The 24,599-nt window shown below is 49.9% G+C and overlaps 1 protein-coding gene across 7 annotated transcripts in view; it reads left to right on the top strand.

Moving 5' to 3' along the window:
• Positions 1-24,599, top strand: part of ST3GAL3 (ST3 beta-galactoside alpha-2,3-sialyltransferase 3) — a 135,098-nt gene that overhangs the window by 27,539 nt on the left and 82,960 nt on the right. For 2 of the 7 annotated variants that reach the window (XM_036756276.1, XM_036756277.1), the window contains exons 3-5: positions 1,509-1,724; positions 15,066-15,113; positions 17,306-17,386. The exons of 1 other annotated variant lie outside the window; for it this stretch is intronic. In XM_036756276.1, the coding sequence (XP_036612171.1) occupies positions 1,509-1,724; positions 15,066-15,113; positions 17,306-17,386 (345 nt within the window). Of the gene's footprint in view, positions 1-1,508; positions 1,725-15,065; positions 15,114-17,305; positions 17,391-24,599 lie in introns of those variants that run through there. 4 more of the 7 variants (XM_036756279.1, XM_036756278.1, XM_036756282.1 and 1 more) reach the window with 4 other exon arrangements.

The raw sequence follows: 24,599 nt of genomic DNA, 5'->3' as shown, positions 1-24,599 counted from the left end.
GAAATGATATTTGCAAAGCACTCAGCACACAGTAGTCACTTAATCCTTCCCGTCCTGAGGCTTCCCGCTGCCCTTTAGGATGGCTCTTAATTTTAGGAAGTTCTTCCTGATGTCACACTCAGTCTGTCTCTTGGAACATGCTCCTGTTTCTGCCTCCTGGGGCCCAGGAGGGCCAGGCTGATCCCTCCTTGTGGGACGTGTACCTCATAATGATGTCACTGTGGAATTTTGCTGTTGAATGAGACCCTGGGGTGCAGTAAGCACAGCAGTCAGCAGAGGGCAGCAGAAGCACTTGAATTTCATTCCCAGCCTGGCATTTTTGGGGATTTTCTCTTACGCTCAGAGGAAAGCCTCCTTTTACTGGGCCTCCTGGGGCCAGGTAGGTGTGGGCTTTTTTGTTTGGCTGGAGCACATCCTTGGGCCCCCAGCCCGGACTCTGGGGTGAGCAGGGGTTGTGACCAGGCAGTGCTTCCACGTGTGGGGAGGGATGGTCACCAATGAGGTGGCCATGTCCAGGATGCTGCTTCTGCATCCAGACAGCTTTCATCTCTTTATCTCTTCTCACCTCACATCACACCCACCCAAGTCAAGGCCCTTGGCCCTCTTTACCCTTCCTTGCTTCTGCCCATCTTGTTGGACTGATTTCACATGCTCTTTATTCCAGCCAAACTGGTGACCACGTTACAGTCCATCTCCCACCACCTGGTGTTTGCACGTTCTGTGCCCCAGGCTTGTAATTCACTCCCTTCTGACTTGGAAACCTCTTGGAGCCCCTGCCTCTGTTCCAGCCTTGGCTTTGGTGCATCCTCCTACACGAGGCCTTTCCTGTTCCTCCAGTGGCACAGCTTTGACCTTTCCCTCCCTACCATTACACTGCATTTTCATTGTCTATACATCGTGTTTATTACCATGGGCAGGCTGTGCCTCCCCCCATTTATGCCTCTGAGGACCTCCAGGGCCCAGCACAGTGCGGCCTCATTGCAGGTGTTGAAGACATAAATGCTAATTGAGTTTAATTGATTAGATTTGGAAGAGAATCTTAGTCTGCTCGAACTTTGAAAATTGTTGGTGACTCCTTCCGTTCCTGCCCTTACTCTTTCCTGCTTTGCTCCCATTGCTCCAGAGGTGACTCTTTTTCTCAAATGAGATACTGTGAAAAGCTCTAAGCACAGTGCCTGGCACACAGTAGGCACTTTATCTGTGCTTATTCCCTTCCCCTTCTGGCCTAGGGTCCCTCCATCCCTCTTGTCAGGCTCTCATTATCCACAGGTTCCTTCCCCACTGCCTGATATCAAGCTTAATTGAAGCTCATTTGTCCATTCCTAGTTCAGGGTGATTTCACCTGATTCTGTTCAAGTCTAATCCTTCCCAGCAGCCTTGTGAGCTACGGGGTACTGCTGGCCTCCATTTACAGCTGAGGAGGGAAAGTTACCTACCCAGGCTCACCCATCCCGGTAATGGCAATACAGCTTTCAGATTCTCACCCAGGCACCTCCCCTCTGCCACAGGACCCTTCTGGAAGGAGGTTGCAGCTGATGGAGAAAGAAGAGGGGTGACATCACGGAACATTGTGGAATCTGCCTCCTCTACACCCCAGAATGGCCTCATCTCCTTGGCTCAGCAGCCCTCTCTGGTCCTCAAGATGCCTTCCCCGAAGCCTCTTGAAGAACAGATTTCTCTTCCTGCCTTTGGTAGCCCAGTGGGAAAACCCTCTAAGTTGGCAGGTACTTCAAAGCTCACCTGACCTGCACCCTGGGGCCTTTGAAGTATATTTTAGTGTGGCCAATTTGAGGGAAGTAGAGTTCTCTGTGATGCAACTAACAGAGAATTCTTTTCCTGATATAAACTGAAAATTGTCATTTTCTTTCATTTGTTCAAAAGATAACTGGCATTTATTAAATCCCCACTGTGTGCCAGGCACTGTGCTAAGCATGAAGAAAGGCAAAAAGATAGTCTTTGCTCCCCAGAAGCTCATAGTATAATGGGGGAGGCAAGATGCAAAAAACTCTGGACAAAAAAGATATATACAGGGCAGATTGGAGATAACCAATAGAGAGAAGGCATTAATATTAAGGGGGCGGGGAAGGCTTCCTGTAGAAGGAGGGATTTGATCTGGGACTGGAAGGAAGCCAGGGAAGCCAAGAGGTGGAGATGAGGAGGGAGGGCATTCCAGGCAGGGGGCACAGCCGGAGAGAATGACCGGAGCCAGGAGATGGAGGGTCTGTTGGGGGTCTCTTTCCAGGAATAGCCAGGAGGCCAGTGTTACTAGATTTTGGAGTACTTGGGGGTGGCGAGAAGGGTAGAGTGCGAGAAGGCTGGAAATGTAGGAGGAGGCCGGGTTGTGAAGAGATTTTATGGTTTTTGATCCTAGAGATGCTAGGCAGCCCCTTGAGTTCATTGAGAAGGGGGCACTGGAGGAAGATCACTGCCTAAACTTTTCTCTTCCGGACCTGGAGCTTGTCTAGGCTTGTAGAGTTTGGGGAGTAAACGTTTGCCCTCTCTGTGACCTTGATTCATTAGACCCCTAGGTGCAGTGTTGGAAAGTCGGTGGGGGCCCACCCTTGGCCTGAAGCTGTCATCCCTTCCCTCCTTTATACCTGCCCCATGCCCAAAGACATTGGCAGTGATTTTCCTTGTGGTGACCGTAAGCCTTCTTCCCACTGTTCCTGGTTCTGCCCCTTTGGGGCCAAACAGAACGAGGTTTCGCCCTTCTGCACAGGGAAGCCCCTTCCCTATGCGGAGAAGGCCCCATCCTGGGCCCTCTTTGGTCTGCCAGTCATTCTACAATGTGGCCGACCTGATGGTGCCCTCCCAAGAGTGGGGTTCAGAAATGAGCAGCATGTTCCATGTGCAGAGGGAAGGGTCGCCAGGGCCTGTCATTTCCTGCCTGAGGCCCGCGTTCCTGTTGGTCACCTGAGGAGAGGAGCTTCGGAGGAGGCGCTGCCCTTTGGAGGCCCTGGAATTTCCTCATTGGGAGCCCTGCTGCCCTTCTCCCCATCATTTCTTTGGCTAACTTTTTGCTGAGGAGAGAGGTACATTTTGGCTTTTGTTCTTGTGGCTCAACAGTGTTTTTTCAGATGCTCAGAGTTTGGTTTCCTATTAGGGATCTTTTCTTTTACATTGTGACGGTTATTATTACTCTTCTTCTGGGTTTGCTAATTGCCTTCTGCATCAGCTCATACAAATCTTTCCATGTTTCTTTGAATTCCTCATGTTAATTTTTTTCATGCCACATAGTAATATCTAATTATGTTCAACTTGGTTAGCCATTTTCCAGTCCAATAAACACCCACTTTTCTTTCCAATTCTTTAATGCCACAGAACACTCTCCAAATAGTTTGGTATATCTATCTACCTTTGTTTCTGTCTGACTTCCCTGGGGGTATGTGTCCAACAATACAATCTCTGGACCAACGCATTTGGATAGTATTGTCACTTTTGTTGCAGAATTCCAAGTTGACCTGAGGAATGATTAGATCACTGTACAGATTCACCAACTGTGCATGCCTCAGTGTTCCTATCTTTCCACAGTCCTTCCAACACTGACAGTTCTGATTTTTGTCATTTTGGCCAATTTGCAGGGTTTGAGGTGAAACCTCAGAGTTGGTTTAAATGATCATTTATAGTTTGCATTTCTTTTTTTTTTTTTTGGAAATTATCTGTTCATAACTTTGTTGAAGAATGACTCTAGGGTTTTTTTTAAAACACATTTGTGTATGTTCCTATGTACATATTTATGTGTGGGTCATTTTGCTATGCATCTTGGATAGCAGACTTTTATCAGTAAATTTTAATTCTAATATTTTCTTGCTTTCCAGTTTCTCTTCTCATTCTGTATTCATTGATTTTATTCATGCAAAAGCTTTTTAACTTTATGTAATGGAATTTGCCTCTTTTGTGTTTTATAATTGCCTTCTCTTTTTATTTAAGAATTCTCTTTCTTAGCCAGTTGTAAAACATGTCTCATCTCGTTGTCTTTTTCTTTTTTTAAAAATTAACTTCTATTTCTTATATCACTGTGATCTTCCATGTATCCCTCTCCCTCACTCTCCCTGACAGCCATTCCATATGAAAAATATTATTTTTTGGAGAAGAAAAAGAGGAGGAAAAAGGTCAATACAAAAGTCCCAAAACCTGTGCTATGCGTAACCCCTGTGGATCCCTCTACCTCCACAAAGGGGTGGGTTAGGGGTATCTTCTCATGTCTCTTTACTTGAGTCCCACTTGATCATTATAATTTTGTTACATTCAGTTTTGATTTTTTGCTGTGTCACTGTTCTTTCCATTTACATTGTTGTGGTCACTGTGTATATTTTTTTGGTTCTGCTTACACCACTCTGCATCAGTTCATATAGCTCTTTCCATGCTTCTTTGTATTCATTATACCCATCATTTCTCACAGGGGGCAGTAATATTCCATTACATTCCTATACTATAGTTTGTATAGCCATCCTCCAGTTGATGGACATCGATTTGTTTCCAATTCTTAGCTATCATAGAAAGTGCTGCTATAAGTATTTTTTACTATAAGGGGACTTGTTTCTTATTGATGGCTTTCTCAGGGTATAAGTCTAGTAATGGAGTCTCAGGTTCAAAAGATATGGAAATTTTAGTCACTTTATTTGCACGATTCCAAATTGCTTTCCAAAATGACTGGACCATTTCACAGCTCCTTTAACAATCTGTTGGGGGCAGCTAGGGGACACAGTGGATAGAGCACCAGCCTTGGAGTCAGGAGGACCAGAGTTCAAATTTGGCCTTAGACCCTTACTAGCTGTGTGACCCTGGGCAAGTCACCTAACCTCGATTGCTTCCAAAAAATAGAACAACCCCCCCCCCCTTCCCAACACACAATGTATTAGAATGTCTATCTCATTTTCTTCTTCTTCCTCTTCCTCCTCCTCCTCTTCCTCCTCTTCCTTCTCCTCCTCCTCCTCCTTTTCCTCTTCCTCTTCCTCCTCCTCCTGCTGCTGTGGCCTTTTATATTCAGGCCATGTACCCATTTTAAGATGGTGTAAGATGTTGGTCTAAGCCTAATTTCTGCCCAACAGTTTTGGTCAAAGAAAGACGTCCTCCTATTTGTCAAATACTAGACCACTGTTTTCTTGCTTCTCTTTCTTATTTATGTAGTCTGTTCCATGATAGAGCACTTTTCGGTTTCTGTTTTTGTTTTTAACCCTGTACTAAATAGTTTTAATGACTACTGCTTTATAATATAGTTTAAGGTCTGGTAATGCTGTGCTCCCTGCAATCATACTTTTCCCTCAGTCTTTCCCTTGTGATTCCAGACCTTTTGTTCTTGCAGATGAATTTTGTTCTTGTTTTTTCTAGACCATCCCCTCACTAGGTACTGCTCCGAGTGTGGCCTAATGTGTTCCTCATTAACCCTGCAGGCCCTGAGGGTTTATGGTTTTTCTTTTTCTGCACTCAGAAAACATCCCATGCCAATTTTGTCATGAATCAAAGTGAGTCTCCCAGTCTGCAGTTCACTGAGACCATCTTTTCCCCCTCTTTGAAAAGCTGAGGCAGCCCAAGGCCTTCTCTTACTCTGCAGGAGGCTTTTCATTCCCTGTGATCCCCAGAGAGCCCTGCCAGGGATGTGGCAAACCAAGCCAGGAGCCTTCTCCTCACTACCTGCAGTTGGACAAAGAGAGGAATCCACTTGGCTACTTCTGACCCCTCCTCTCTGTGTGATGCATTCAGTTCAGAACAGAACTGTGCCAGGAGGCCTGCTCACATATTCTACTCTACCTTCTCTCAGGGCCAGGTGCTGTCTACCCTGGGCTGAGTTAGCCTGTTGGCTACCATGTGTTCTGAGCTTTTATAATCATAGTTTATTTAAGTTGAAGAGTCTCATATTGGAAGACTCTCCAAAAAAAAAACCCAGAAAAACAGGGAGTAGGGAGAGGAACCACGGAGGGAGAGAGGAGAGAAGAGGAGTGAGGAGAGAGGCAGCTGAGTGGTACAGTGGATAGAGTCAGGAAGATACCTGAGTTAAATCTGGCCTCAGGCACTTACTAGCTGAGTGACCCTGGGCAAGTCACTTGACCCTGTTTGCCTCTGTTTCCTCATTTGTAAAATGAGCTGGAGAAGGAAATGGCAAACCACTTACTATCTTTGCCAAGAAAACCCCAAGTGGGGTTGAGAAGAATCGGGCACGACTGAAATGACTGAATGACATGAGGGATAGGGGAAGGGAAGAGAATCTACTCGTCATTGTGGTGTAAGAACAGTATCAATTAACAACAATGTCATTTTAAAAAGTGTGGTTCTTTGACTATTCTGGTACGTGTTAGGCCCTTGCTGCTGTCTTTGACCTTTGGGTGTCTGCCAAGCACAGGGATTGCTGGGTCAGAGGCTTTTCTTACATTCTTCCAAATGGAAATCCAAAACAGTTGGGCCACATCACAGCTCCACTGGCTGTGCCTCTATGGACCTGTCTTCTCAGAGTCTCTGACACTGAAATCTCCCACCTCCTCGTACGCTCTTTCCTCCCTTCTCTCTCCCTTGTGTCTTTCTTTCCCTGCCTTCCTGCTTCTGTCTCTCCCAGTCTCTCTCTCTCTTTCATCTCTACTTCTGTCTTTGTTTCTCCATATCTCTGATTTTTAAAAAATCATCTTTGGGTTGCCAAGAGGAGCTCCATGCGAGTACCCATTCCATTGTTCGAAAAGACCTGGACTGTGGAGAGAAAGGCCTCTTGTCTGGCCAGACCCATCCCTCCCTGTCTGGGCCTCCAGGGGACTTGCTCAAGGCTTTGGCCCAGATAGACCACAAGGGGTCCAGAGCTTCATCCACTGGTACATAGGTACCCAAAGGAGAAAAAAAATGGCTCTCTGTGTAGTAGCTAATCCTTCTATGAATGAAGTCATTTCCTTGCATGACTACCTGTGGAGAGAGCCGCCTCCTCGAAGGTCACTCCCTTTGGCTTCCTTGAGTTATACAAATGCTTTTGTCTAGAGCTTTCTAGGGCTGCCGTCTGTCAGTCCAGGCCCTAACTAGCTGAGAGCTCAGTTCTCCTGCCTCCTCTCCATAGCTACGCTCTCCTGGCTATGCTCCCAGGTTTCTCGCCCAGGTTCTAGTCTCAATTCTAGCTCCCTCTCCCACGCCAGGCAGCCTGAACCCTATGGGAATCAGTATGGCGCATGGCGGCTCATTTGCAGAACCCCGATGGAGAAGGATGGCAACGAGGCACTTGGATTTGCTCGGGTGGCGGTACCCGGGGTGGGCCAGGCTGGCGGCTTCAGAGGTTTCTTCAGCTCCGAATCCAGCACTTAGTGCACAAGATCCTCTATCTCCCACCTCTTGGTGTTTTCTCTGGCTGTGTCGCATGCCTGGAATCCTTTCCCTCCTCATCTCTCCCTTCTGGCTTCCCTGACTTCCTTTTCGATCTATCTTAATTCTAATGTTTTCCCTTTCTTAATTATTTCCTATTTATCCTGTCTATACCTTGTTTGTACATAATTATTTACGTGTTGTTTCCCCTGTTAGAATGGGAGTTCCTTGAGGGCAGGAACTGTCTCTGCCTTTCTTCTTATCCCCAGTGCTTAGCCCAGTGTCTGGCACATAGTAGGTGCTTAATTAATTTGACTTAACAGTGAGGGCTCAGAATGGGAGCCAAGCTGTTTGGGGCCAGTGTCTGTCCTCTTCAGGGTAGCAGAGTACTGCCCTACCCCAGCTATGACTCTTTCTGCTTAGTAAAGGGGCTAATGTTTTCGTGGCAGCTCCTTCCTCTCCCGCATTCCTTTGCCTCTTCCAGGTTTCAGGGTTTGGAGAGTCAATCCAACGCTTCCACCAGCCATCACAAATGGCAAGGAGACACCTTCCTGTGCCCACAGGGCCCTCTGTTCATGGCATGCCCAGGGCACTAAGGGATTGGGCAGAATGCCAGCGGTGAGCCCAGACCAGGTGCTGAAAGGGCCCAGCCCTCGTTTTATTCATAGGCCCTATAGGGAAGGAAAAAGCCACTTTAGAAACCAGAAACAGGAAACATCTGACTGTAAAAATGATTTCCAATATCGTCTCAGTTTTCAGATGTAATAAACTACTCTTCGGTGCTGCCCGTTGAGGCCTTATTCAATGGATCTGTGTGATCACTGGGCAAATATGCTTAGCCCAGCCCATAGCACCCTCCAGCTAAGGTGCACACTTTTGATTGCCAGCAGGAAGCGGTGTGCCTTGGGGTGTAGAGGCAGGGGCCCTGGATTTTTTGTGTGGATTGTGGAGGCCAAAGTCTTTTGATTGATTCCAGATCTCTTCCTGGAGGCTCTGGTGAGTCCCAGGGCTCAAAGCAATCAGCAAAAGGCCATCTGGGGGCCCTCGCCATGGCTAGGATCTCCTCCCTTCACCTGGACTCTGGCTGGCTCCACTGTGACCAGGGCAGTCAGTCACCTTCGTCAGGCACGCGCCTGGCATGGGAGCTGGCACAGAACTTGCTGGACAACCTTCTGCCCCATTTGGTATCAGGAATCAGGGGGCATCCAGCAGAGTTTTCTGGGCTGTGAAGCCTTTTGAGGAATTTCAAATGATTTGATGTATTCCTTGGGGAGACGCTGGAATGGAACAGGGTCTGGGGGACAGAGGAGAACCTGGAAAGCGGCATTGTGTTTTAACAGAGGTCTCGATTAACAAGCTCAGTGTGAGCTTAGGTTGTCTGCCCCTTTCGGGCAGTTGTGGGACTGATCATAAGTTGCTGTGCTTGTCCCTGTTCACACAGAGGCTGTTACTCTTATGGAGGTTTTAAAAAAATTGATAATAAATTTATTTTCATTTCTATTGACGAGTAAAGATCCTTGATTATATAAACAAGAACATAAGAAAACAAAATAGTAATGCCAGGCGTGCAAGGTGAAGCAAGGATCATTACCCTCTTCCCCACCAAGATGTTGTAATGATTGTACATGTTCTATTAACTTTTGCTTTTTACCAACTGCTAATCCTACTCTATGGAGGTTTTTTAAAAGATGGAAAAGTGTGCATGTGAGTGAGTGATCTTGGCTCAGCAGGATGGATCTGTTCACCTGGGGACTGCAATAAGTGGCATTTAAACCACCCCTCAGAGTTCCCCCAGCGCCTTGTTTGATTATGGCCGATGTTGAGACATACTTTCCTCTCCTTGGCAGAGACTTCTGGGTTTGGGATGAGTGTATAGTGCGGCTCAGGCTTGGTGTCACTCGATTATTCTTTGTTACATGGGTGGTGGTGGGAGAATTATAGTAGGAAGTGATTGATTGAAAAACCAAAGTCCTGGGGCAAACTTTGAAGCCTTCCACAGTGTGGCTGTCACCTACCTTTCCAGTCCTATTTTAAATGACTTTCCTTCACAGAATTCCCTGTACTTGTTACATCTCCCACCTCCATACCTTTACCCAAAGTCTACCCCTTCTGAACCCTTTCCTCCTCCCTCCTGTCCTTAGAATCTCCAGCTTCCTTTAAAGCACAGCTGAGATGCCTCCTCCGAGAGACTTCCCTGGTTCTTGTTGGCAGGCTTCCCTTTTGTTACTTTGAGTGTTCTTTGGACCAGCTTCCTCATGATCTTGTTGTATCCTCTCTGAAGGACCTCTTTGGCTGTTAGCTTTGTTTCTCATGCCTGGCACGTATAGGTGCTTAGCAATTGTTTGTGAAATCCAACTGAACTTAAAAAAAGAGAAGATCAGTGATTATTGACTTTTTTTACAGGTACATTTTTTTGGGTAATAATATAAATGATTTTTTCCCAAGTGTTGGGTATTTTGAAAAAAAATGGGAGAATTGGTATATATGTGGGTAAGTGTTGGTATGTTTTCTGTATCAGTAAGAGCTAAAATGTTTCCCACCTTCCTCTCCTTCAGATACAGTGTATATCAGTATGTTAGCATGCTCACAATTGCATTGTTTCCAGCATGGCTCTCCTCTATGTGTATTTGGTCTAATTGGCTACTTTTCTTTGTGTCATTTCTACTCTCCGTAAACACCCTGGAGCCTGTGATATCAGGGTCCAAATGTCCTTTTCTGTGGTTCCAATCAATCAGTAAATATTTATTAAGCACCTACTATGTGCCAGGCACTGTACCAAGTACTGGAGATACAAAAAGAGGCAAAAAACCAGTCTCTGCCCTCAAGGAGTGCACAATCTAATGGAAGAGCTGACAAACTAATGGTTCCACTGTCTTGGATAAAGTTTGCTATAATAATCTTTGCAGATCTTTTCCATTTTTCTTCTGTTATTGGTCCTTCCATTTCTAACCTTGAATGTCCTTGAGATGATGTTGCTTATTTGACCCTCTTATCAAGGCCTCTTTAAACTGGTTTTACTCTACACTGTCTCTGCTCTATGAGATAGGTGTCTAATTGTGATAATAATGGAGAGGTGCATTGTGGGTGTCAGCAGGCTCTGCCATGTGACTAGTGGGGAACCAGGAAGAAGTTCAGGAGTCAAGGTTGTCATCGAGAGAATGTGTGCTGAGAGTGGGTGAGGGGCTGGTCTTGTGGCAGGGGCCAGAGCTGACAAGACGGCCCAGGGAGGCAGCTGGGCAGGGCAGTGGAGACCCAGACCTTGCTAACTGTTTGACCCTGGGCAAGTCATCTTGCTTCTCTGAAGCCCAGTTTGCTCCTTTGTAAACTGGGAATAAGAATAGCGTTGACCTCACTGGGTTCTTAGGAGGATCAGATGAGACCACACAAACCTCAAAACACCATGTGAAATGCTCAGTATCAAGTGTTCCCCTGGTGCCCTCTCAGGGTAAGAGAAATTGAGACCTCCAGAACGTTGAGTGGTCCCGCAATCCTGGGGTGAACATCATGGAGGTCACATTGAATCAGTGAGATCCCAGAGCCTTCACCCAAACATTTTCCTCTCTTTCAAACCAGCTGTCTTCTGTGTCTACCTGGTCTAGATCAGCCGGTCCTCCCTCCTGTCTTTCTTCTCTTCCATGCCATGTCTAGGGAGAATGACTCTTTTAGCTCTTGTGCCTGGGCAGCAGGGTCTGTGACTGGAAACAAGCCATTCTTTTAGCCATTGTAAGCTGTATAAATTGTCAGCAGTGTAAGCCGAGCACTTAGCTCTCTCTGAACTAGAAGGAGGGGGCACCCAACACCTGCTTGGCTCTGGCTACATGGGTCCAGAAACTGTTAAACAAGTGCTTCCTGCTTTTATATTGTATGTGTATTTAAAACACAATCTCCCCTTTAAAGAAAGGAACTACATTGGAGCTGTTGAAACATGATGGTCCTGGAACCTCATTAGTTTTCCATGTTAAATAAATAGCATCCAAACAGCTGGAATGGAATGTTAACCCACAAGGATGACAGAGTCAGGATCTGAGAAGATCTTGACATTGGGCTGGACTGAATAAGATGAAATTTAATGGGGATAAATGTCAAGGCATATACTTGGGTTCAGTCAGCTTCAGCGGGATAGGATGGGGTGATATGCCTAGATAGACATTCTCTGAAAAACACCTGAGTTTTGTCCCAATGAACTACAAGGTCAGTAGGAGTAAAGAGCATGATATAGCACCCTCCTCCTCTTTAGTTTTATAATGAGAGGAGGAGGGCATGGAACTGTGGGAAATCGCTAACTAGTTAAGATAGTAGTGATGGAGATGAAATTTATTTCAGTCTAATCCAACAATCATTTATGAAGCTCCTACACAATGCAAACACCAGACTCTGTGCTAGATGCTGAGAATACAAAACAAAAACAAATCCTACCTTCATAGAGCTAGTCTATAGTTATCATCTTGTAACTTAAAATATAGACATGGCAGACTCCTGGTCAGGGATGGAGTGCTGTTTCAACAGTCCGGCTAGCAGCTGCTGTGGGGGTGAAAAACCAACAACAATCAGCTCACAGAATTCTGCAAGCCCAAGTTCTTTTGATCTGCTTTACTAAGGAAAGCAACGTTAAGGGGTTAACAATCTCAATTTAATCTAACATACAAATATCATTCACTTAGTTCAGGGGGAAAAGCCTGCACCCTGAATTTCAGAGCAAACAAACAAATTACAAACATCGACAGACCTTGTCTGATTCAAATCTCAATACATAGTTACCAGAGTTTAACCAATTCCGAAATTCCGGGTTTACCAGCTGGAGGGCTCTTAGCTACAGCTGCCCAGAGTCTCCACATCAGGCACCTCAAGGGTGAGAGCCCTCAGCAAATAGCTCTGTCTTCCCTTTTTATGCAATCTTTAGCCATCATCAAACGTCATCTGAACAACCAGAACTGAAGCTTTTACTATTGGCTCTGGAGTCAGCACCTCCAGGGCTTCACGCCCACATCGACTTAGCACCTAACAGCTAGGGGTTTGGGGCCTACCTGGGAGTGAAGATATAATCAGACCTCCCTTCATGGGCCCCACCTGGATCCCCACCTTAGTTACCAATTCACACACACATAGGCTTAGCACCTAATAGATAGGGGTTTGGGCCTGGGGCTTAGCACCTAGTAAGACTCAATCAAATACACTTAATCATTTTAAAACAGTAAGAAAGTCCCAACTTAATTGATATTACAAGTGCACCTGGAAACATGTAAAGCCCGGAGATCTTGCAAATGTAATCCAAAAGGCTGTAAGCTGAAAAGGAAGGAGGGGGGCGGTGCAGGGCCTGGTAAATAGACAAAGACTCCTCCCATAGAGACCAGTGATGGTGTAGGACAAAGGAGAGACACAGAGATACTTTTCTCTTCTTTCCTTCCTTCATGTATTCATAAGTGCTTTCTGCATGTGCAGGGCACTGTGTTCTAATTATGAAACAAAACAAAGCAAACCTGTACCTGCCTTCCAGGGGTTTATGATGAGGAGGACTGTATTCCCACACTAGATGACCTTAAGAAGGCCCTCCTCCATTTCCCTTCCTCTCATTCTCTTCTTAACTCTGCGTTCTGGCTTCTGACTGGCAATCTGGCATCATTCAACCCAATGCCCCCTCTCCCAAGGTACTAGTTAGCTCATCATTGCCACTTCTAAGGACTGTTTCTCTGTCCTCATCCTTGGTGACCTCTCTGCAACCTTTGACACGATTGACCAACCTCTTATTCTGGATGCACTCTTCTTTCTGGGTTTTTATGACTCTGCTCTCTCCTGGTTCTCCTTCTCCCGTCTCCTTTGTTAGATCTTCATCTGGGCCCTAACCACCCACTGTAGGTGTCCTGGACCCTCTTTTCTTCTTCCTCTTTGCTATTTCACTGGGTGATCTCATCATCTCGTGTATTCAGTGACCATCTCTATGCTGATGATTCTCAGATCTCCTTCTCCAGCCCTAACTTCTCTGCTGACCTCGAGACTTGCATCTCCATCTGCCTGCTAGACATCTTGAATTAGATGTGTACATGCAGTCATTTTAAACTCAACGTGTCCAAAACTGAACTCATTATATCCCCCAGCCCCCGCCAACCCTCCCTTCTTCTTGGCTTCCGCATCCTCCCACAATCTAGGTGTCATTCTTGACTTATCACCCCCCATATCCAGTCTATTGCCAGGGTCTCTCTTATATTCCCTGCCGTTTTTCCTTTGACATTGCCACCCTCTGGTGCGGGCCCTTCTCTCTTCATGCCTGGGCTGTTGCCAGAGCCTGCTGATTGGTTTCTCTTCACCAAGTCTCTCTGTACTCCAGTCCATCTTCCACTCGGATGTCAGTGATCTTCCTAACCTGAAGGTCTGACCATGTCACCCTCCCCCCGCCACCCCTCTGTAGCCTCCAGGATCAGATCTAAAAGCCTCTGACATTCCAAGTCCTTCATAACTTGCCTGCCTGATCTTTTCAGTCTTCTTCCCTCGCCTCTTCCTCTCCATTTGCACATACTCTTCAGTCCAGTGACACTGACCTCCTGGCTGTTCCTCGAACAGGACACTCCATCTCTGGACTCTGGGCATTTTCACTGGCTGGCCGCTATGCCCCCATCTCCTACTTCATTTCTGCCTCCTGGGTTATCTGGATTTCTTCATGTCTCAATTAAAATCCCTCCTACAAGAAGCCTTTCCTGATCTGCCTTAAAGCTAAGGTCTTCCCTCTGTTAATTATCTCCAGTTTATCTTGTCTGCAGCTTGTTTTACAGAGTGGTTTGCGTATTGTCTACCCCACTGAGCTCCTCAAGAGCAGGACCATCTGGCACATAGTTGGTGCTTAATAAATTCTGGTTGACTTGACTAGTACCCAGCGCAACCCCTGGGACATGGTGGGCACTTAATCAGTGTTTTTTCCCTCTTCCCTTGCCATATGGAGGAGGGATCAGATTTGTTCTGAACAGACCCAGGCCCTCTGGCTGAAACTTTGTACATTTCTGCTTAATAAAAGGAGAACTTTCTAATAGTTGGCACTGTGCACCAAGTGCTATGGGTGAGGAGAGCCTTGGAAGTTAGTGAGATCTCTTTCACTTGAGGGATGTAAGCACAAACTAGCTGACTTCTCTGGGTTGTCATAGACAGGCTCCTTGCCTGGGGTGGGAGTGCTGGGGTGGGGCTGGATGTCCTTGTTGGTCTATAGTTCTGTGGTTCTAGAATCACCATCATTAAGGACTTGTATCCTTCCCCTTCCCTTGTGTTCACATCTGTTGCTGAGTGAGGCCATTGGGAAGAAACCATGGTTCATGTCCTCAGGGATCTTGCAGTCTAGGTCCAGAAACCCGAACTCTCCACGGAAGCTACATAACCATAGGGTATAAGGGATTGGCTATTGAGTGTTTGGCAGTGGACAGGTAGAGTCTGCTGTCCATCTCTAAGGAGAGAGGGGCCAGGGTAGGGGTGGGCATGGGGGGAGCCTTCTGGCTGCCTCCCTCCCAGGGCCATCATGGTCTTCCTATAGGAAGCTTCCTCCCCAGTCATGGGTAGCCCCCATCTGCTGGACAACTGAACTTAGCCCCTCATGCAGGGGAGCTTAGCAGTGCCCCAGACAAAGGCCAGGCAGTCTGCCCTGGGCTCCAGATGGGTTTGTACCTGACCTGGGAGATGTACAGTAGAGCTGGGTACCTGCTTTGAAGCTTGTACCAGGCAGCACTTTGTGCTCTTGGGGGTGGGGGGGTGGCTGGGATGCTGAGAAGCCCACCAAAAAAAGGCAAAAGCCATGAACTTGTCCTCTTGTGTTGCAGATTCAGGGGCTCTTACCTTTGACTCCGTTGGACGGACACTAGGCTCAGGTACAATCTCCTTCCCCTTCTCTTCCCTCTGTGGCCCCAGGCTTGTTTCTGTCCAGGGTGGGGCTTGATGGCCATGTTGGGAGGCACAGGCAGGTGAGATGATGAGGTGCAGCTAGGCCAGGGTCTTCTGAGCCTTGGTGGACCTGGACAGGACTGCTGCTCCCCTCTGGCTGACCTTCAGGGCCCCAGGGAGGCTGGTGAGGGGCAGAGAGGGCAGCTTGCCATCCTCAGGGCTTGGCGTGAACAGTGGCTCATGTGCCTGTGGGCATGTGTGCGTGTGGTACCTGCTGTTAGCATTCGTTCCCCATGGGACCCCAACCCCCTTGAGTAGGCAGGAGATGGTGAACAGGCCTAGGGTCTAGGCCAAAGTGGCCTCAACTTCTCCTATGATCAGAGCTGGCAGCTATGTGCTCTCAGAGGTTATCCAGGCCAATCTTGGCCTAGCAAGGGAGTGGGCAGCTGTCCAGTGTGGATACCTACATGTCCCTGGGTGCCCTCTTCCTCCACTCCATCCAAGGCTCAGCAGGTGTTTTCTCTGGCCCTGGGCTGACTAGGCCCTCCTAGCCAAGCCAGGAATTGGGGAGGGAGAGTCAGGGAAGGTGGTCTTTCCTTTAGACTTCAGAGGCCTGGCATTGTCCCTTGTAGATTTGGACACTTGCTTAGTGGTGACTCTCCAGGAGTGGGCCTAGTTTAAGCTGTTCCCTGCTGGGAAGGGAGACCAAAGCTTGAATTCCTGTGCCTTGGGTCTCAGCTTTGGCTTGTTGGAAGGGCATGTGCCCATGCCCTGCCAGGGCCCTAATCACTGTCCTACAGGCCAGTGAATGAGGCTGGAGGGTAGTGGAGGGCTGTCTGGAGCGGCAGAGAGCCCTAGGGATCTTGGTGTAGTGGCTTACCAGAATTTCCCTTCTAGTCATACTGAATATGTCACTGAGCCTCCTTAGGCTCAGGAAGGACAGGCCAGAGATTCTAGACAATGTCAGGACAGAGGATGAGCCCTTTCTGGCTGGCCCACCCTCTGCCCCTTTTGGGGTTACCCCTTGCTTGTCTGGTGTCCCTTGTTGTCAGGGCAACAGCCTTTGCCCTGGGAGTTGGGGGGGATCCTTTGGGCCTCATTGGTTCCTAGGGGCCTACTGCTTCTAGGCCTAGACTCCCTTCTAGGACACCCAAGGGAACTGGGCCTACAGAATTATTTCCTGGTGGTTTCAGCTGGCTTTCTCCTGACGGACATCAGTTTCTTAGAGGCCTGGGCTGTTAATAGAATTGCCTGGCCCTGGCCTAGTCCTTTAGCACTCATCAAGAGGAGCATGGCTCACTTACCCTTCTCTTAGAAATGAAAGGTAGGCCCTGGTTGACCTGGAGAAGGTTAGGTGCTACCTCTCCCGTACCCCAGAGTTGATAGCGGGTTTGCTGCCTTCCAACATGGTGCCTTTGTTGGGCCAATGGCCCTGTCTAACTGCCATGCTTATCTCCTCAGGCCTCTGGCTTCCTAACTCCCCCTTGCGTCCCACGCTGCCTTCTGCTTGCTGCCCAAACCGCCACTGCTCCCACCACCGCAGCCAGTGCTATGCCTTAGCAGTCTTGGCCAGAGACAGGGCAGGAGGGGAGGTGGGAATGGCCCCTCACTGAGGGTGGAGCTAAGACCCTTCATGGTTCTGGGCTGCTCTACTGGAGAGGCCAGATGCCTTTTCTGTAGAGCTTGGACACCTTAGCATTCTCTTCACACCTTGCGGTTTCCTTTGGGCAAGGTTGGAGATGGCCTGGCCCCTGGCCCCTGGAGGGCATCTGTTCATACTGAGCCCACATCAGGGTGCAAATGAATGGGGTCTGCTGATGCTCCTGGGAGCCTAGTACTCTGCTGCAGTGGGAGGGGCTTGGGGTGGCCACCCTGGGGCTCCTCCTGGGCAACCCCTGCTGAAGGGAGGCCCCACATGGTGCCGGACCCAGTTGGCCTCCTCCACGTTAGAGGCTGCTGCCAGTGGCATTGGAGGAAGAGATCACCCATTTCATCCCTCCTGTGGTTCCTGGAGCCACCCTTGCAGGTCCCAGGAGGACGTGAAAAGACCTGGTTTTTGGGCCTCCCAGTATGGAATAAGATGCTGGACCTTCCCCATTGAGGGAAAGCTTTCATTGTCAAACAGGAAGGAGAGAGAGCAACAATGTGGCCCTTGACTTTCTCTCTTCGCTGCCCTCAGGCCTTGCTGTGGACTCAGGACAATCCAGAACCCAGAAAAAGATGATCGATGCCCGGGCCGCCCAGAGCCCAGCCCAGCCCAGTAGGTGTGGCCCCCAAGGGGACCTTTTGGTTTCTTTAAGCTCTGACTGTGCTGCCCCCTCCCTCCCCTGCCCCTCCAGCTCTGGCTGGCAGTGCCCTGGGGGAGTCACTTTGTAAGACCCATCCCTGCTTGTGCAGGGCTGGTAACTGCTGCTCTCTGAAGGCCTGGTCCCCTCAACCGTCCCCCTCCCCATGGTGTGGCCAGACACATGGCAGATGTTCAGGGAAGGTGTGAGGCATGGCACTGAGACAGGTGGAGGATGTTGTGGTGCCTGCCTGGGAGGCCTCTGCCTCCAGAGAGTGGCCCAGAAGGCTCCCCAGCATTGAGCTTGTGTGGAAGCCTCCATGCTGAGTGGGCCTGAGCAGGGGTCCCGCAGAGGAGCCGGCATGAACGTACGCCTAGGCCACCAGGCCTCGCCGGTACAATTGCTTGGTGCTCTGGGGCTGTTCAGGTTCAATCCCTGGGTCACTTATTTGTCAAGGTCAGGAAATTTCCACACCTAGTTTGTCAAATTGCTTTTCCCTCCTCCTGTGATTAATTGGTCAAACTTTTTCATTTATCTCCAAGCCTGGAGACCAAGTGGGAGAGGATTGACGTTTTGTCAGCCTCCCCTTGGGCCTTCACTGCCCCCCTGCCCCAGCCTGTGGCTGAGCTGCCAGCTGTGGAGGGTGCTCATTGGTGGGATCTTTTGTCTTGTGCTCTTTAGCATCCCTGGTGCTCTAATCAAGGATACTCCCTCCTCCCAAGGTCTCCCCTCCCTAACATGGTTTTTGTGTTCCATTGTGTTTGTTCTGGGCCGCACGGCCATCCATCATGCCACCATTCACCCCTCCATATACATTAGCCAGCCTCTGAGCCCCCAAATGAAAGGAAGGCAGGGTGGCCCTGGGGGCTAGGTGTCCCTAAGGTGTAAGATAGGGCTGGGGGGCCCCTTTCTAGGTAGGAGGCTCAACTCTGAACTCACCTGAAGCCTGAGTGATCCTGGGAGGGACCTGAGCCCAAAGAGGGGAATCAGGCTTTTCTTATACTCTCTGTCTCATCCTCAGCACCCTGCCCCGCCTCCCACCAGCCCAGAGTAGATCTAGGGAGAAATCTTTAAAGCAAAGCTCCTGTTGAGGGTGTCCTCAAAGGCATTGACAGGGTCCCTTCTAGAATGGATGCTGGAGTACAAAGTTGATCTAAGGAAGAGAACCAGCAGGTATTTATTCCCTCCACCACAACGGAAGGAGAGCTTCAAAGAGATTTTTTGAAAAAGCCTTATAATTGTGCAGTAACAAATGCTCTGACCCATCACACCAGCTATACTGTCCCAGCCAGTAGACATTTATTACATGCCCGCTGTGTGCCCGGCACTGTGCTGAGGGCTGGGGATACCAGAGAAAAGTAGAAAGCTGGCCTTGCCCTTGGAGAGCACACAGTCTCATGGAGGAGACATCACACGCAGACAGCTGTGCACAGACAAGCTCTGGCTGGGGTAAGTGGCTCCCAATCCCCAGAGGAAGGTGCTGGCCCTGTGATGGACATGGATGGCTTCTTGGAGAAGATGGGGTTTAGCTGAGGTGTGGAGGAAGGCAAAGGCGCCTCGTGGAGAACATACTGCATGGCCATCTTTGTGCATTCTGCCCAAGCAGCCTTGCTCCTTTTTCATCCCACAGGGGCCTGGCCACCATGGCTTTCTCATAGGCCTAGTACCATTCCAACACACCTTGGCCCGACTTGGGTCATCGGCTACCAGCAAGGGATTCTCATAGGGAATCGTACCTACTTTGTTGTTCTTATTACCACGCAACACTGAACCCCACTCTGTGCGAGGGCACCCCACCCTCATACTGGCACTGATGCTGAAGTGAGCAGGGAGGACAGCATTGGGGAACAGGGGGTGCCCTCCCAGGGCTCTTTGGGACACATGCTCACCTTCGGGCCTTCATCAGCTTTGAAAACGACAGCCCGAGGGCAGCGAGGTGGCAAGGTGGATGGAGTATATCCCAGAGTCAGGAGGACCTGAATTCAAATGTGGCCTCTGACACTTAATAGCTGTGTGACCCTGGGCTAGTCACTTCACCTAGATTGCCTCAAAAAGAAAAGAAACCCCAGCCTTGGGAGAGCCCTGGTTATTTCTTCTGGTTCAGGTTTTCTTTAGTTTCCAGAATCTAGAGCTGGGAAGGATCCCAGGCATTATCCATCGCCCTCATTTAATGGGGGGAATCAGTGACCCAGGGGTGCTTCATGGGCCCCAAAGCCATCGATACTGAAGGAGGGAGTCCAAGGCAAGGCTTCATTCCTGGGCCCCAGGACAGGCAGCTCTCACCCCTTGTGCTTTTCTTCTCTGACTTGACCCTTGGAGTCACATGATGTCATAGAATACCAGGTGTATTGTCTGTCCTTGGCCCGATATCCCTGCCAGGCTTCCCAGCCTCCGTGGAGGAGGAACTGCCTCAATCAGGAGAAGCCATCACTGAGCTCGTAAGAAGTCCTCCTTCCTGGAGTTCCTTGGGACCCCCATCTCTGCTTTCTTCAGCCAAGGAAAACAAGTCTCCTTCCCCTTCCCCAAGCCTGTCCTGGTGTCAGCAATGACAGGAACTGGGGAGGCTGGCATTGCTGGAGGATGTGGGGTACACACCTGCCCCATATGGTCCCCAGGAGACCTTCAGATTAGCTTGAGCTCTTTCCTAGCCCAGCTCTGTACCCATTCTACATTCTGGACAGCTCTCATGGCTGGCACTCCTCTGTCTTTGCCTCTGTCTCTATGTCTCTGTGTTTCTGTCTCTGTGTCTCTTTCTCTGTTTCTGTCTCTGTCTCTCTGTGTCTCTGTCTCTGCCTCTCTGTCTCTGTCTGTTGGCACTGCATGACTGCAACCACTGCTAGCTGGTTTCAGCCCTATTCCTTCCCCAAATTGTCCATCATCCCACCCCTTGAGCAGCTAGATGACCATTGGTCAGGAGCGGTGTACTCGGGATTCCTTGAGCTTCCTTTGCTGGCTAGTGGTGCTGTGGGGGGAGCATTGGGCCTGAGTCAGGAGGACCTGAGTTCGAATGGGACTTTAGACACTCAGCCGAGTGACCCTGAGCAGGTCACTTACCCTCTGTTTGCCTCAGTTTCCTCAACTGGAAATGGGAATAGCAGCAGCACCCGCCTCCCAGGGTTGTTGGGAAGATCAAATGAAATGATATTTGTAGAGCGCTTAGCACAGTGCCTGACGTCTAGCAGGCGTGCAATGAAGGCTTGTTCCCTTCCCCCGCCCCTTCCAACTCCTGTATGCTGAGTCTGTGAAAGTTTATGTTACTGTATATCCCATATCCGTCTTTAGTAGGAAAGATTTTTTCAAATGCCTTCCTAAAATGTAGGTAAACCACATCCATTCCATGTTTCTATTCCCCTCATCTATTAGCTTACTAACCCCGTCAGGAGAGGAAACGAGGTTGGTCTGGCAAGACCTGTCCATGATGAAGCCGGGCTGCCTCTTTGCAATCACTGCTTCCTTTTCGAAATTTCCACCAGGCAGCCTTTTTATTAAAAAGTTATTCCAGAGTTTTCCCAGAAGTCAGTCAAGCTCTTTGGCCTCTGGTTTGCAGTTATTTTTTTTATTCCTTTTTTAGAAAATTGGGACCACACTCAACCTTCTTCTGTCCTGCCTTAGGTAACTCTTCCTTCCTCCCCTACCACCTTCCAAAGATCTCTCAGAATGGATCAGCAGCTGAACCTGCCTTTTCTTTCTGTTTCCTTGAATATCATTCATCAGTCATTAATCAACAGGTATTTACTAGGCTTCCACTTTTTGCCAGGCTCAATGTTGAGCTGTGGGGATAGAAAGTTAAGAATCCCCTGGTCCCTGACCTCTAAGAACTCAGGGTTTCTGGGTATGTGTAGGTGTGTGTGTGCACACGCATATGAGAGTGTGAGTGTGTGTGTGTGTGTGTGTGTGCGTGCGTGCGTGCGTGCGTGCGTGTGTGTGTGTGTGTGTGTGTGTGTGTGTGTATTATACATACAAGCTAGTTTAGAGACAGAGGGGTCAGGATAGGTGGTCTGCAGAAGCTGGGGCTTAAAGGAAGCCAGGAGCCAGGGGTGAGGAGGGGGGACATTCTGGATGTGGGAGCGAGTCAGGGAAAGCACCCGAAGTCTGGAGATGGGGGACCTTATTCAAGGAACAGTCGGAGGCCAGCATCACTGGATCCCAGAGCATGGGGAGAGGAGCGGTATGAGGTGTAAGAAGCCTGGAAAGGTGGGGGTGGGACAGATCAGGAAGGTCTTTGAATACCAAATAGGATTTTGCATTTGTTTCTGGAAGTGATCAGGAGTTTGTTAAGTAGAAGGGTGACAAGGTCAGACAGACCTCTACCTTAGGAAAGTCGATTGGACATCCAAGTGGGGCCTGGATTGGAGTGGGGAGAGACTAAGGACAGGCAGGACCCCACCACCACCACACACACACAATCCAGCAGCTATTGCAGGGGTCCAGGCAGGAGGTGATGAGGGCCTGCACTGAGGGTGCAGAGGAGAGAAGGCGGCGTATTCGACAGATGAGGTAAAGGTGAAATCGAGAGGGTCCGAGATACAGAGGAATCCAGGGGGATGCTGGGGTTACATGAAGGTCCAGCAGAGGATGCTGGAAAGGAGGAATCAGATGGGAGGAGAAGCAGGAGCGAAGTGCGCCTCGGTGTCTTTGGGCTCTCCCTCTCTCCTCGAGATGGGTGTTGCAGTCAGAGGTCAAGCCGAGGCATTAGGGGGACTTGGATTCTAGTCCTTCCCCTAACGTCTCTCAGCTTTGTCCCTCCCCTCCCTGAGTGTCGGTTTCCTCATCTGCTCGGTGCTGATGGTGGTATTGGTTGTGCCCTGCTCCTGGTGGGGTGGTTGGCCTCAAATGAGACGCAGGCCCGTGGGGCACTCTGCAGCCCCTGGCACCCTGTATCAGTGTCTGCTGGGGTCACTGTGATTCTTGCCTGTCAGGCCACATCTGACCCCTTGTATGTGTTCTGGAAGACTGACAAGCTAGACAGCATCCAGAGGAAGGAGGCCAGACTGGGGAAGGGCCCTGAGGTTCAGCTGAGGTTATTTAGCCTTCAGAAGAGAAAGCTCGGGGGGCCCTGTTCTCTGTGTGTTCAAGTATTTGAGGGGCTGTTGGAGGAAGAGGGATTAGCTTTCTTCTACTTGGCCCCAGAGAGGCAGAGCCAGGAGCTAAAAGGAAGCTGCAAAAAGTCCAACTGAGGCTTCTGATCAGGAAGCGCTTCCTAATAGTGAGAGCCATCCCAGAGTGGAAGGGGCCTCCCCTCACATCCTGGTCTGCTGAGCAAACTGGTAGTACAGTTGTTGATCCACTGTCAGTGAGAGCCTGTGGGGTGAGCAGCCTCACTATGCCAGGCCTCCAGTCTGGGAAGAGGGGCATGCCGTCCTTCCCTGAGGACCTGGCCCTCTCCCTGAGGCTGCTGGCTGAAGTTTGCCTGCTATGTCTCCTCAGGGAGCTGCTGTCCAGCCGTGAGGTTCTGGCCTGGCTTGGGAATCCTGGGGCACCCTGGTGCTGGGCTGAGGGAAGGCCAAAGGTGATGAGGCTGGCCTGGCCAGTCTCTACCCTCTCTGCCTGCTTGCCCCAAGCCAGGCCCTTCCTGCTGGGTGGTCCCCCAGGCTCTGCAGCCAAAGACTAAACAGTTCTCCTTCACTGCCCACCAGTCGGACTTCTTTGGCCTCCTCACCAGGGGCCTGCTGGGGGGGCTTCTGCACAGCTTGTTGTGCTTGGCTGGGATGGCCTTGGCTCCAGGCCTGGGAGGCGCCCTGCTGCTGGTCTGCCCATCATGGGCTTGCAGGGAGCCACGCTCCTTTGAGGACTGCTGGTGTGTTCCCTGGCCAGTGGTGGAGGGCTCCAGATACCCAGTGCTTGTCCCTGGCTTCCTTTACACAGCAAAATCCTTGAAAGAACGTCTCCATTCACTGTGTCTGCTTGATCTTTGTCCCACTCATGGCTCCCCCTGGGCAGTCTGACCTCTTCTGGCCCAAGACTGTCCAGCAGCCCCTCCCTGCCCAGTCAAATGGCTTGGTCTGTCTTCAGTCTCTTCCTGTTCACCCATCTGCTCATGATTGCTGCCCTCCAGGAGCTCTGTCAGTATTAGGAGGGCCTGGAGGTGAGAGTGACAGGATGGGAAAGAGCATCCTGAGCTGAGGAGGCAGAAGAGGAGTTAGGGCCTCTGGGAAGCCGGCTGCAGGGCTGGCGGTCAGCTTGGGGGTGGCCCAGCACAGGCAGGGCTGAGTGTGAGCCAAAATGGCACGTGGCCTGGTGCACCCACACACCTGCCTCCCGGCCAGGCTGGGGGAGAGGTGGACGACCCCAGGCCTGAGGCCTGCCCAATGGGGAGCGGGTAGCAGCAGGACAGAGCTTGGCTGGATTTAAGCATGCCAGACCGGGGGTCAGTGGCACTGGCTGTTGCCCAGGCACTGTGCTGAATCTTGGAGAGTTTCCTGTCCTCAGAGAGCTGGCTTTCTACTGGGGAAGATGGATCTGTCTGCCATGGCTGTCTTCATTCAAGTCACTGGTATAGATGGTGGGTGTCACAGAGCCCTGTGGCATGACCCTGAAGCCCTCCCTCCTGGGGACACTTCCCCATTGTTTTTACTCTCAGGATAGAGTTGGTTAGCCATTTCCAGTTCCATGGCACTGCTTTTTCCCATCCCTGATTGACCCCCACATTGCTCCCCACCTCCCGTGGTTCAGCTCTTCACATTGTCTGAGCTGCCCTGGGAGCCTGATGCCAGACAGAGGGATCCTGGGTGGGTCTTCCAGCCTGAGCCTTCCTAATCCTGGGAGCTGCCCTTGGCCAGGAAATGCCAACCCACGGGCTGATAATGGCTTAAGACGCAACAAGGGCTCTCCTTATGGCAGCTGGAAATTCATTCAAATGATTTCATTCCCTTTTTATAGATGTTGAAACTGAGGCTTGGAGCAGTTAAGGTCACTGTGTGCACAGCCCCTTTCACTCCATGAGTGAGCACCAGCTGTTCCTTGTGGGAGCCTCCTCTAGGGCATCAGTGAGGACCTTTTTTGTCTCCCCCCTCCATCACCCATTTCTTCAGCTTATGTAGTGGAGAAAGAGCAGCCATGCCCACCCCACCACCCTCCCTCTTGGCACTGGGCATGGGCCAGCTGCCTCCCTCACCGAGATGCCCCACCCAGAGCTGTGGTCTCCCCAGGTGCCCAAGCCTGGCCTTATGAGTCTATTCTGAGTAATAT

The sequence above is a fragment of the Trichosurus vulpecula genome, chromosome 4 (assembly GCF_011100635.1).
Source record: "Trichosurus vulpecula isolate mTriVul1 chromosome 4, mTriVul1.pri, whole genome shotgun sequence".
Classification (NCBI taxonomy): domain Eukaryota; kingdom Metazoa; phylum Chordata; class Mammalia; order Diprotodontia; family Phalangeridae; genus Trichosurus; species Trichosurus vulpecula.
Note: the sequence above shows the minus strand (reverse complement) of the source record. Positions and strands in the feature narration are given on the sequence as shown.